The 12,877-nt window shown below is 54.5% G+C and overlaps 1 protein-coding gene across 3 annotated transcripts; it reads right to left on the bottom strand.

Annotated features, from left to right (window-relative positions):
- Positions 1 to 331: 331 nt before the first annotated feature.
- On the bottom strand, positions 332 to 12,774 carry SUV39H1 (SUV39H1 histone lysine methyltransferase). Of its 3 annotated transcripts, XR_014258780.1 has the most exons (7): positions 12,617 to 12,774; positions 10,352 to 10,497; positions 8,081 to 8,743; positions 2,826 to 2,972; positions 2,613 to 2,742; positions 2,181 to 2,296; positions 1,757 to 1,884 (listed from the first exon to the last, which is right to left on the bottom strand). XR_014258780.1 is itself a non-coding variant. In XM_082446607.1 (6 exons), the coding sequence occupies exons 1-6, from the start codon at positions 12,633 to 12,635 to the stop codon at positions 1,751 to 1,753; spliced, it is 1,239 nt and encodes a 412-aa protein (XP_082302733.1). In that variant the 5' UTR covers positions 12,636 to 12,774; the 3' UTR covers positions 332 to 1,750. The 3 variants fall into 3 exon arrangements, 1 of the variants encoding a protein (XP_082302733.1); XM_082446607.1 differs by lacking the exon at positions 2,181 to 2,296 and having other exon boundaries at positions 332 to 1,884; XR_014258779.1 differs by lacking the exon at positions 2,181 to 2,296 and having other exon boundaries at positions 1,746 to 1,884; positions 8,094 to 8,743.
- Positions 12,775 to 12,877: the final 103 nt, after the last annotated feature.

The following is a 12,877-nucleotide window of genomic DNA, read 5'->3' as shown; positions in this document are numbered from 1 at the left end:
AGAGCAGGGAGGATCCAGCTAGAATTGTGTCATATTTCTGTATCGCCACTGTATTTATTTCTCTGGGTTTTGTTTATGGCCAGTGATCATGGTTTGTCCATTTAAACAGCAATGGATTTAGTTTGCTTTTCAGTGCATTATAAAATTTAAGTATAAAGCAAGCTTATTTTAGGTTAGGATGTTATGTAGACGACGGTGCAAGTGGTGCACTGTGGGGAGTGTTAGTCAAATGGCTGAGGTTGGAGGACCGCGTTCCTGGGCGCCCCCCGGCTCCCAGCCTCTCATGTCCCCAACCCCCACCTACACAAGGTCTTCAATCCCCACACCTTGGTTTGTTCAGTCAATAATTTGTTTTATTGATGCCCATCCCAGGCTGGGTAGGGCTGAGGGATATACAAGAGGAGAATCAGATTCAGTCCATGTCTGAAGGTCAGTCTGGGGTGGGGAGCACGGACACACAGACGGACATACAAACGGACACACAGATGTGGCATCTGGTGGCAGGGCACAGTCTCACGTAGGGACACTCTACGCATAGGTAGTCAGGGAAGGCTTCTTAGAGAAGACCTCACAGGGGAAGCAAGGGGCGAGGCAGCCATCAGAGCCTTCGCCTTTTGTACATTTATGGGCAGGTTAACTTTTGAGACCATTGGACCCAAGATGAGCACAAAGGGCCAGGGCTGGGAGGCAGCAGAGGCTCCCCTCGCCTCACCACACCCTCGTGGGTAAGCCATCCCCACCCCCATTCTTGGCCTGTGCTTTGCCTTCGGCCACATGGGCCCGTTCCTGGGATCCACCTCCATAGTTTCCAAGGCTTCCCTGAGACAATCCACGTGGACCAGGTGCTCTGCCCAGTGCCTGGCACCTCATCAGCACCCCATCAATGCACATTTTGTCCTAAGTGCTATCTACAGCCTAGCCAGGTCTCAGTTCCAGCTCTGGGTACTCCCAGCAGTCGTTGCACCCCAGGTTAGAGCTCCCAGCACCCTTTGAGCTCCTGAGAGCCCTGGGCACCTTCTATGTACTCCCAAAGGCAGAGCTCAGTCCCAGCCCACCTTAAGGGCTGGGAAAGTCTGGACTGCCTTTCACTGGCCAGCGGGCCATGGGCATCCACTGTCCTTCCAGTGGCATGTGGGTGTCCACGTCTCAGACGCGTAGCCCTTAAAGAGAGACCCTACGGCTCTTAGGCCGACACTAGGAGCATGCAAGCATGAGCAGGAACCAGCTTCAGACCCCAGCCTTGGAGACTCCCTTTCTTTCACTAGCACGTTTCTGTGGTAGGGGAGACGAGTGGGCTGGGAACCCTGGGCTCTGGTATCAGCCTGTCCTGGGGCTGCTTCCCCACACCCTTGGGGCAGTGGGGAGAGGGCCTGCAGCAGACCCTTCAAGCTCCAGGCAGAAGCAGGTGCAAAAACAAACGTCTTTCTATTCTGGGTCTGCACTGGGGCTCAGCCCTTGGACCTCCTTGCTAGGCAATGAATCCCAACTGCAGAAAGTCCTGGTGCTGAAAAATCAATTCCGAAGGTGGGCAGGGGTAAGTGCAACCCACGGATGGGGCTGGGACAGGGAGAGGGGACTCCTGGAGTCTGTCCTCCCCATGGCCCCGCAGCCCCGAGCATGGGGCAGGTGGGGGCAGGCGGAGGCAGGCAGGAGGCCCTGGCAGTCGTTCCTCGACAGGAGGGCAGCAGTGGGTGGGTGGGGTAGGCATATTTAGGCCCCCATGGTCAGTCTGGCCTCAGACTTCAAAGGGCTAGAAGAGGTATTTGCGGCAGGATTCAGTCCCACACTTGCATTCAATACGGACCCGCTTCTTGGGGGAGCCGGGGAGCCCGGCCAGGCCAAAGTTGGAGTCCATGCGGGTGCTCTCCATGTCCACGGGGTCCACTGTGGAGTCACAGCCGGGGGTGGGGGGGTACTTGTTAGATAGAAGGCCTAGATGAAGTTGTCCCACTGCCCTTTTTACCACGGGACCCAGGGATCTTAGGGGCTGGGAGCAGGTCTGAGATCTGGGTCAGGAATGGGTCATGGGTTGGTGGTTTCAGGCAAGGGCCAGGGCTTAGCACTAGAGGGGTGTTCAGGTATTAGGAAGATGGCCAGGGATTGGGGGTTCTTGGGGTCAGGGAGTTGTCAGGGGCAACCAAGAGGGTTGTGTCAGGCAGGGGTCAGGAATGGAGGGTCACCTGGGCATCCAGAGGGGCATCTGAACTCTCCTGCCAAAGATCCCCCCTCGAGTGTCTCAGAGGTGGCTAGTTGGTCAAGAAGGGGACTGGTTGGAGGCCACAAGGGTGTCCAGAGGCTTAGAATGAGGAAGGCCAAAGGGGGTTAGGAGCGGGGAGGGTTGGGGGACTGGGGAAATTCAGACAAGATTGGAGTCAGGAGTGTCATAACTCTTGAGCCAAATATCCTCCCCCAGGAGCCCTGGGAGAAGGTGGTATGAGGGTCTCAGAATTGGGGTCCAGTGGCTGGGAATGAAGGGACCCCCAAAGGGTAGGCAGGGGTCCAGGAGTCCAGATATGAGACTGGGAGTAAGAGCATCTTAAAGCTCCTTGGGGAGGGGTCCTTGTGCCCCACGTCATCGTGTGTCCCTGCCCGCGGTCCCCTGCCACCCCCACCTTGCATGTTGTAATCGAAGGTAAGCTCCTCGCCTGCCCGGATGGTTCTTGTGGCAAAGAAAGCGATGCGGGGCAGCCGCTCATCAAGGTTGTCTATGAAGACGTTGTACACCTGGAGGTTGGGGTCACACTGGGCAAAAAAGAACAGTGGGAGGGTGAGGAGGGGCCCCAGCCTGCTCCTCCCGACCCCCCGCCCGCCTGCGGGGTACCCACACTGTGGTTGACAAAATGAGAGATGTTGCCGTAATAGGCGGCGTCCACGGTGTACACATCCTCCACGTAGTCCAGGTCGAAGAGGTAGGTGGCGCCCTGGCGGTCGTAGATCTGGCCCCGCCGCTCTGCCTCCTCTGAGGTAATGATCTGAGGAGAAGGCCACGGGGGAGGGGAGGTTGGCCAAGAAGGTTCAGGAAAGCCAGCACAGCTCCCGACCCCCTAGCGTGGCCCCCCTGGAGAACAAGGGAGTAAGGAGGCACCCGCACCCTGCGGCTGGCTCAGCGGGGCTGGACGGCGTGGACACATGCGAGGCAGTGCCACACAGGGTGTGTCAGCCCTTCTCAGGCCTCTGGAGGGCACAGGGAGTCTCAACGGGAGGCGGAGGGTGGCCACAAGGTCCAGGAGTGACAGACAGAGGTCCCCATAGTGAGAGACCCATAGTAGGACATAGTGAGGGGACCCAGATCAAGGGCGAGGAAGAAAAAGACCCAGTGCTCAACAGAGAGGGGTGGGGAGAGTGGGGGTGAGAGAGGCTGACTGATCCAGGGCGAGAGAGCCTGAGGCACTGCCTGACCCAGCACTAGAGAACCGAGCCAGTGCAGGGTGGTGCAGACAGCAAAAGGAACACGGAGTGTAAGCTGAAGAGAGAGGCCTGGGAAAAGGGAGACTGAATGAATGAGAAAGGGACTCAGAAGAGAGAGCTAGAGGCAGAGAGTTAGAAACACAGACAGAATCTTAATGCAAAAGATCCAGGTCCAGAAAAAAGGCCCAAGACCCCAAGGAGTCTGAGATCACAAAAAAGAGACCAAGGCCAAAAACTCAGAGATGGAAGAGGAAAGAAAGGGGACCAGAGCACAGAGCAGAACACCTCGCTCAGCCCTGACACCGCGCACTGCCAACCACTGGTATTTAAGACAGCAGTAGGCATCTCCTCCTCCCCAGATGGATTCCCATCTGTCCTAGTAACTGGACCATTATCCTAGCCCAGCCTGTCCTTGCCTCCCAAGTGCTGGTGATGGATTCCTCACCCCAGCCCCTGCCACACCCCATCTCTCCTCTCCATCCCTCATGTCCCCTCTTCTGGGCCCATGCCTCTGGGAGAGGTCCCACGGTAGCCAAGATTGCCCCCTCCTCAGCCTGGGTGCCCCTAGAACAGGGCCGGCCTCGTTCTCCACTCCCGGGTTTCTGCCCGGCCCTCAGACACAAGTGCCAGCACAGTACACAGCAGACACGCAGCAGATGCCCGTTATTTGTATCCTGCTTTCTAGCTCGGAGACCTGACCTCTGTCCAGCAGTGGTCCTATAGGCAACTCAGGCACTCTCTTCTCGCCACACCCCTTATTCCTTCTCCCTTCATCAGAGACCCACTGCCCACCACCACCCTCCTGCCACACTGGGCGTAAGCCCGAGACCCACCCGGGCCTCCTTCCTTGCTCATCCTCACGCCAGCCAGTGACCTTGCTCTTCCTACTTCCGGTCTTGACCAGCCTCCGTTTTCTCTAGCCTCCTCCCTGCCTCCTCCACCATCACCTCCAGCCTCTGCTCCGTGCTGAATGCCGATCAAAAACCCCCTTAGAAGACCAAGGACTATCCCTCAGGCCACACTGCTCACTGCCCCATACTCCAGCTCCGTTCCTTGAGGAACCTGGCTCCCCCATACCCCCAATTTTTGTTTGTTTGTTTTTTCACTCATTCATTCAGTGGATTTTCATGAGGCCTACCCTGTGCCTGGTCCCAGTACTCAGGGGTTACAGTTGGGTGGGGGAGACACAGGAACCAGGCTTGGTCCTGGCCCTCAGGGGTCAATTTGGTGGGGAAGTCACAGAGACCAGGCCCAGTCTGGCCCTTGTGGGTCACAATCTGGTAATATAGATGGACTCAGACACCCACAGTGCTTAGAGTTTGAGGGCAGTGGAAAAGAGATACACCATCTAAAGCAAACTGCAGATCACACAAGGGCTTTGACCAGATTGAAAAGTGGGGACTCTCCTGAGGGACAAAACAGGAGCCACAGAAGCATTTTGAGGAAGAGTACGTCAAGGTCAGTCTCCCTCCACCTCCCAGAGAACACATACTCTTCCTTGTGACATCAGCTCCAAAAGATGTCACTTCTCTGTGCAGCCTTCCTGAAGCTCCCAATCCCCACCCACCGCTGCCTTCAGAAGCCTGGGATCAAAGGACAGCCTCTCCTGGGCTCATGAGCATACTGGGTGGTGTCTGGGCCAGCTTTTCCCTTTGGGCCCCTCCCCAACCAGAGGGAATGCCCACCTCCTCCCCAGTCTCCATCTTCCTGCCTGTTCTGCCCCTACCTGCTCCCCCAGTCTCCCCAGGAGTGAGTCACACTGCAAACCCTGCAGGGCACAAACGGTTCCTTCTCTCTGTCTTCTTTTCAGTCCCACTCTGTAAGGGGTAGTCCACCCTGAAAACTTGAGAACAAATCAGTCCATGTCCCTGCTCCCCAGCAGTTCTCCAGAGTGACTGGGGAAGACAGATGGGCTAGAAGCTGGCAGCTGGGAAAGGGTTTTGATGGGAATGGGAACCAGAAGACTCGGAGTCCAGTTGCTGCTCTGCCCCGCCCCGGATATGGGATCCTGAATGTTCTCTCCCTGCCCCTGTTTCCTCAGCCAAACCCCCCTCCCAAATCCAAAAAACACTCCACCAGGTTTGGCAGCATACCAATTTTAGACATTTGGGCCTTTTTTACCCACTTTACTAGCTTGGTGACTCTGAGCACTTTACTATACCTCTCTGGGCCTCAGTTTTCTCATCTGTCGAATGGAGATGACAATGACAATCATCCCAACCTGATAGGGGCTGTTGTCAAAATCCAACAAGATCAGAGATGTGAGAGGGGTTTCTGTTTGTTTTTTTGTTAGGAGTGGTTATGAGTACTGTAGCTTGTCAAAATCTAACAGGCTCCCTGATTTTGTGCACCCTTTCCCAAGAAAGGAAAAACTGCTGCTAATTAAATGATGATATGCCATCATTTAATTAAACTAAAGCGAGACTCACTTTCATTTCAGAGTTGTTAAAATATGAAGAAAGTGCATGTTTCAGAATTGATGAAACAGGCTGTGTTCTCTGCTGGGTGAGGGTGGGGATGTTCTGACAGAACGTGGAAGGGCAGCTCACGTGGAGGGACTGTCAGTGCAGAGGTGGAGAGTGAATGGGGGTCCAGATTGGAGGAGGACAGTGTGGTGAACGGGTCGGGGATATGCCCTTGATTACATAACACCCAGTAGGACAGCACTGCAGGGTCCCCAGAAACCGCCACGTTTACAGTGTGGAGGAGTAAGGACACTAAGGAAGAATGGTGGGAAAGTATTGGGCCCAGGGGACCTTGGGGTGCCAGTGAGCTGAAGACTCTTCCTCCTCCTCGCCTGTCAGGATTCTCCTGTGCTGTTGACAGCTCCTCCAAAGACTGTCAGTGCAGTGAAGCTAGGGATACCCCCTGCTCTGGACTTCCTCTAGGACTGTTGACTCCTGTGGGTGTGGCCACCTCATCCCCTGCACTGCTAACATAGCTCTGGGGTGTGACATCTCTTCCACACTGTCACTGTCCCTCTAAGGTCTGGACATCTCCACCAGAGTGTCAGGGCACTGAGGGTGTGGACACTTCCTCCAGGCTGTCAGAGTCTCTTAGGTGTAGACCTGAGCTCCTTCAGACTGTCACTATCCCTCTGGAGTGAGGACACTTCATTTTCCTGAGTGTCAGGGCAGTGTGGGTGTGGACACTTCCTAAGTCAGACCGCCAGGGTCCTTTGGAGAGCCTGCTCTCTTCCTCAGGTCACTCTGGGACGTGGACACCTCTTCCTACAGATTGTCAGGACCCCCCTTCTCTAGACTGTCAGGAACCCTCTGGGCTGTGGCCACCTCCTCCTTCCTCTAGACTGTCAGGTCCTTCAACATGTGGACGTTTCCTCCACCCGACCACCGGGCTTATCTGGGGTGTGGACATCTCCTTGTCCAGACTGTCAGGGTCCTCTGCAGTGTGGACTGCTCTGCTTCTAGACGGCCTCTGCCCCGCCCCCAGCCCCAGGGGCTAAGACCCTCTCTACTTTATAGTTCCTCAGAGCAGGAGCCTCTCCTCTTCATCAGTGTTATCACTACAGTGTGCACATCCTCAGGTGTGCGTCCCTTAGGCCAATTCTGTCACTTCCCAGCCATGTCACACCCCTAAGAGACCCACAGAAATACGGAGGTGTTTGGGGTTGTCATCGTGACAAGGCACACTCATGGATTTAAATGGTCAAGGTCCAGGGATGTTAAATGTTCCCCAATGCATGAGATGGTCCTATGTAACAAAGAACTGCCCCACTCCAAATGCCCACCACGTCCCACCTTAGACGATGACACTTGCTGTTGCAGATACTTGCTAGTTATTCACCCAAATCCCTTTTTGTTTTCCACTTGGGCATATGGCTGAATCACACTTGACAGCTGCTTTGCACTGAGGTAAGGCCAGTGACTCGGTTCCAGCCAGTACGTGCGGGCAGACATGATGTGCACCGCGTATGGGCCTGGCCCCTTAGAAATCTCCCCTTCTGCACCCCCCCAGCCCACTTGCCAGGCAATGCTGAGGATCAGAGGCAACTCTAAGGCATGGCAAAGGCACAAGAGGGAAAGAACCTAGGTGGCCACGCCGTCGTGTGGAAGGATATGACCTAAATGCCCACACTGGAGGAGCAAACGGACTTATAGCGTGCAAAGCCATTAAGATGTGGGGCTTGTCTGGTCCAGCGGCTAGCCTGCTGGACACAGCCCGCCTTTCCCCAGCGTCCTGCGTGGCTAAAGGAGGAGGTAGCCAACCTCCCCAAGGCATGTCTACATCCTACTCCAGACTGTGTTCCTTTTGTGCAGATTAGTAAAAGGTGCTCCTTCCGGGTAGATACTGCTTGGTGATAAGCTGGACCCTCGTGAAATGAGAAGAGGAAGTGCCTTTTCAGGTGACGCAATCCTGTGCAGACCACACGGCCTGTTAAAAGGAACGCCGCCTGGATTTCAGTTCCCGCTTTCCTCTTTGCTAGGTACCCTTATGAAGTCAACCCAGTCTGGAGGTATTTCAACGTGCCTTTACCAGCTTGGAATACTCGCCCCTGCCAGGATGTCCCCCTCACACTCAGGTTCACCCCCTCAACACTTTTCCCACAGGGAAAGCAGGGAAGCTGCAGGCACACAGTGGGGAGAGCTGGGCGCGCACGGTGGGAACACACGTGGGGAGAGCTGCGCACACCCGCCCAGCCCCGTCTCCCTACCTCTCCCACGTACTCCATGACGAAGCTGTTCTTGCGGATCTTCTCCAGCGTGCGGACACCCCAGCCGCGTCCATCATCTGTGCGGAAGATGCAGAGGTCATAGCGGATGCCCTTCTGTACCACGCGGTTGGGGCAGTCATAGCCACAGCGGCAGCGGGAGTTGCACTCGTAGATGGGCAGCCCGGCTCGCAGGCGCACCTGGCCCTGGTCATTGTAGGCAAACTTGTGCAGCGACGCCCCAGGGCAACAGCCTCCAGCAGGTGCCCACAAACAGTCTTGGCACTCACAGCCCACGGCCACCTGGTTGAGGGTGATGCCCTCACCGACACGGTACTCGTTGATGTACACGAAGGCCCGCGGGGGGCCGTCCAGGTCCACCTCGTTCTCCACGGTGATGCGTCCCAGGTGGCTGCGCTTGGCGTTGAGCTCCTGCTCCCAGCGCCGGAGCGCCCGCCTCTGCTTGGCCTTCTGCACCAGGTAGTTGGCCAGGCTTGGGTCCAGGTGCCGGGGTGGCTTTGACCGGTGGTGCCGCCGGAGCAGCTCCCTTTCCAAGTCCTTGTGAAACTGCTTGAGAATGCGCACACACTTGAGATTCTGCCGTGGCTCCCAGGTGCTCTCTGAGTCTGGGTACCCACGCCATTTTACCAGGTAATACTCCTGTTCCTGGGGGTGGGGTGGGGAGGGATGGGGTCACTGTAAGTGACAGATGAGACCCTTGGGCCAGCCCTCGTGAGACTTCCATCCCAACGCCTGTGGACAACACCCAAACTGTTCCCCCCATTTCCTGGAATGACTCTGTGCAGTGGTTAAAAAGCATGGGCTCTAGAGTGAGGCTCACTGGGTTCAAATCCCTTGCTCCCGCTTACTATCTGTCTAAATCCCAACTTTTAATTTAATCTCCCATATTCCCTCCTGCTAGCTGTTCAACCCAGCTCTCGAAGTCATTCTTGACTCCTTTTTCTCACACTCCCCACATCCACTCTCAGGAAATCCTGTCAGCCCCGCCTTCAAGCTACATCCAGAATCCTACACTTCAAACCTCTGTCACTGTCACCACCATCATTGCTCACCTGGAGTGCAGCAGCAGCCTCACCTGTCCCCCTGCTTCCACCCTTGCCCCTACAGTCTGTTCTCCACACAGCAGCCAGAGGGATCTTTTCTTGCTGAGCGGCAGCTATAGGACAGAGTTTAACTAGACAGATTCTACAACTAGACAAATCCTGAATCTGCTGATCCCTAGCAGTGTAAACTTAGGCAGTTATTTAACCTCGCTGGGCCTGTTTCTTCATCTGTAAATAAGAAAAAAAAAAAAAGCTGACATTTTTCTAGCATTCATTATGTAGCAGGTACTGTTCTAAGCAACTTACATGTATTATTATTATTTTTTTTAAAAAATATTTATTTATTTATTTATTTATTTTTGGTTGTGTTGGGTCTTCGTTTCTGTGAGAGGGCTTTCTCTAGTTGCGGCAAGCGGGGGCTACTCTTCGTCGCGGTGCGCGGGCTTCTCACTATCGCGGCCTCTCTTGTTGCGGAGAACAGGCTCCAGAAGCGCAGGCTCAGTAATTGTAGCTCACGGGCCTAGTTGCTCCGTGGCATGTGGGATCTTCCCGGACCAGGGCTTGAACCCGTGTCCCCTGCATTGGCAGGCAGATTCTCAACCACTGCGCCACCAGGGAAGCCCCTTACATGTATTATTAACTAATCTAACCCTCACAACTCTATATGAGGTAGATACTACTAATTATACCCATTTTATAGATGAGGAAAATTAAGTACAGAGAATTTGGGTAAGTATCTCGGGGTTACAGAGCCAGAATCTGAACCCAAGCATGCTGGCTCCAGGCTGCTCTCTTAACTATCCTGCCATTACCTCCTCTGGCAACAACAACAGTTCCCATTTTACAATGTTGTTGGCGGGATTAAATGAGTTTCTGAAAGGAAGTGCATGGCACGAAAGTGCTCAAAACCATTAGCTGTCATTATCTCCACTCCTGGGCTCAACATCTCAATCTTTGCAATTGGTTTGTATTCCTAGGGAGGTGGGAGGAGAGATTTATCTGGGGATTCATTCTGGCTCCTGCCCCTCTCAGAAAGCCACTTAGTTTTCCCACCTGTAAAATGGAGATGATAAGAGGGCCTACTAATCCTATTTTTTTAAGATCAGAGAAAATTGCTTTTGGAAACAGATGTGGGTAATTGGGGGTAAGGGGGCAGGAAGCCAGCTTCCTTGAGTCACCCCTGCCCCGGCCATGGTCACCCCAGACTCACGCGGATCTTTTTGTAATCGCACAGGTACTCGACTTCAAAGTCATAGAGATTCCTCTTGGAGATGCCAAGGGCAGGGCAGGAGAGTTTGGCCAGGCGGCACAGGTCCTGTAGCTGATTCCAAGAAGACTTGCAACACACACTGCAGCCTAGAACAAAGGGGGCCAGAAGGAACTATTGCTGTGCATCCTGGCAAGGCCAGGGGTCAAAGAGGACCCCAAATCCTCCCTGGGACTTCCAAAGGACTACCTCAGAGTCAGTGAAATTTAATCCACAGGCCTTCCCAATGCTAAGACCCCTCTACAACAAAAACGTGCCACTCCCATCTACCCCAATGCTCACTGTCCAAGGCTTTCCCTGGGGCAGAAGACTTCCAAGTGGGATCTGCTGCATGGATTGTCCTAAAGGAATCTATTCCCAGAGCTTCCAGCTCCCTCTATACCATTCCTTAAACTGCCTGCAAACCTGCCTGAAGTTCAGGACCTAATCATCCTTCTCCCCACTTTGCAAAAGAAAGAGAACAACCCCCTCCATCTCAGTAGGGTGCATTTCCCCAAGGGGTGTGGGTAGGGATGGGATTAAAACCTCCAGGGCACCAAACAAAGGCGTAACTAGAAAGACTGGTCCATAATCCTTTATCTGAAGCTCCTGGGGCCAGATGTTTTGGAATCCAAATTTCTTTTTTGGATTTTACAAGTGCAGTTCTAGGTATATCCCATACATTCCCTAACACACCCCTACTGTGGTCAGGGACATCAAGCCATAATCAAATACATTAATAGTTCTGTAGCAAAAGTCTGAATTTTCACAAAAATAGGAGAAATAAAGCTGCAAGATAGTGGCACTGAACAGTCCCTCCATATAGCCTAGTTTTACCACTGAATGATACCAAATTTAAGTTTTCAGGGCTTTCTGGATTTCAGAATTATGAATAAGAGATTGTGGAGTGGTATTAGATTACAGGAAGCTTCCCCAAATGATTAGTGTAGGTGCTTTAAACCCACAAGGTATATTTTTTCACGCTGCATTTTGATTTTCTCTGTCTCATCCACATTTCTGTGAAGGGTAAAGCTGGCCCAAAGTGGTGTGCTCTGAATTCAAGAACAGACAGAACAATATAGGTTAGTTACAGTAATTATTTTAAATATACCTGGAATGTTTTGGGGGGCTACCAAAAGTTTTCAGGACACACATTTTTTTATTTAAAAAGGCTTCTTTTGGTTCAAGGCATATTCTTAACTACTGTGCTTTAGAAGCCATTTTATCAAATCATTTCACAAAACCCTTATTCCAAATATAGTCAGTCAGTCCTCATCCTGTTTCATCTTTTAAAAATGTTTAATATTTTCTACCTTCCATTACAAAAACCAAACATTTAAACTCATGATGAAATACTCTAGATGTCAACCTACAAATGTACAAGAGTTTTGCAAAATTATTATGTGTGCATTTCCCCCCCTCCACTTAGGCAGGCCTAGTGGAGACTCGGCCTGTACCCACGCCTTCTTTTCCCTGTGATGCCTCTCCCTTTCAAACCCTTAACCTGCTTTTGAAGCCCCGCTAACGTGGTCCCAACTCACATCAGCTGCTGTCTCCGCACTGACCACAGATGGACTCTCCTACCCTCAGAGCTCCCCCTCACACTCGTGGAACCCATCCTCCCCGCAGCTTCCCTCACCCAGAGGGGCCCACCTTCCCCAACACACTGAGTCACCCCTCCTTCCCCGCGAATGGGGGGAGTCCAGCTCTCCCATTAGGGAAGTCCCCTTCCCCTCTTCCTGGGCGAGCCCTCTCTGCCGCAAACCCCTCCCCCACCACGCTGCGAGGAAATACCCTCCCCCAGAAGAGTCCCCGTCCCCTAACTCCGAAAAGGAGGTCCGTCCCCTTCCCTCCCCTCCCCTTCCGGCGTCTCGCGTGGACACCAAGAGGGTTAACGGTCACCGGCGGCCAATTTTCCCGCGCGCGGGCGCGGCCTCCCAAACCCCCGCGCGTGCGCGCGCCGTCCGGTCGCGACCTGCGGCGCGCGCGCCCCTCCCGTGTCCCCACTTAGCCCCGTGCCCGCCGCGTTCCGAGGCACGCGCCCCCTCCCCTCAGCCCCGCCCAGCCCCGCGCGCCAGGCCCGCGCGCCTCGAGCTCCAGCCTTTCGGCGCCGAGCTTCCGGCTCCCGACCCCGTGGCCTCGGACGCCGGGGCCCCGAGCCAGCGACGCTACCCCTCCAGCCCACCCGGCCCGGCCAGCAGGCCCGCGTCGCTGCCGCCACTGCTTCACCTTTTAAATTTTCCGCCATCTTTCCCCACGGCTAACGACATTCGGGCCTAACCGGCCTCGCGAGAAGAGAGCTCGCGCGGGCGTGGCCGAGAACGCGCAGCCTATTGGCCGCGCCGCGCCTCGAGCAACGCCCGCGCGGACCAACCGGCTAGCCGTGACCGGACCCCTCCCCGCCACCCGTCTCGGTCCCGAAGGCGGGTGCTCGCCGGCGCTTTCCCAGAGTGCGTCTGGGCGGCGGCGGCGGCGGCAGCTGAGGTTGCT

The sequence above is a fragment of the Balaenoptera physalus genome (assembly GCF_965194825.1).
Source record: "Balaenoptera physalus genome assembly, chromosome: X".
Classification (NCBI taxonomy): domain Eukaryota; kingdom Metazoa; phylum Chordata; class Mammalia; order Artiodactyla; family Balaenopteridae; genus Balaenoptera; species Balaenoptera physalus.
The sequence above is the reverse complement of the archived record's forward strand: the minus strand, read 5'-3'. Positions and strand labels throughout refer to the sequence as shown.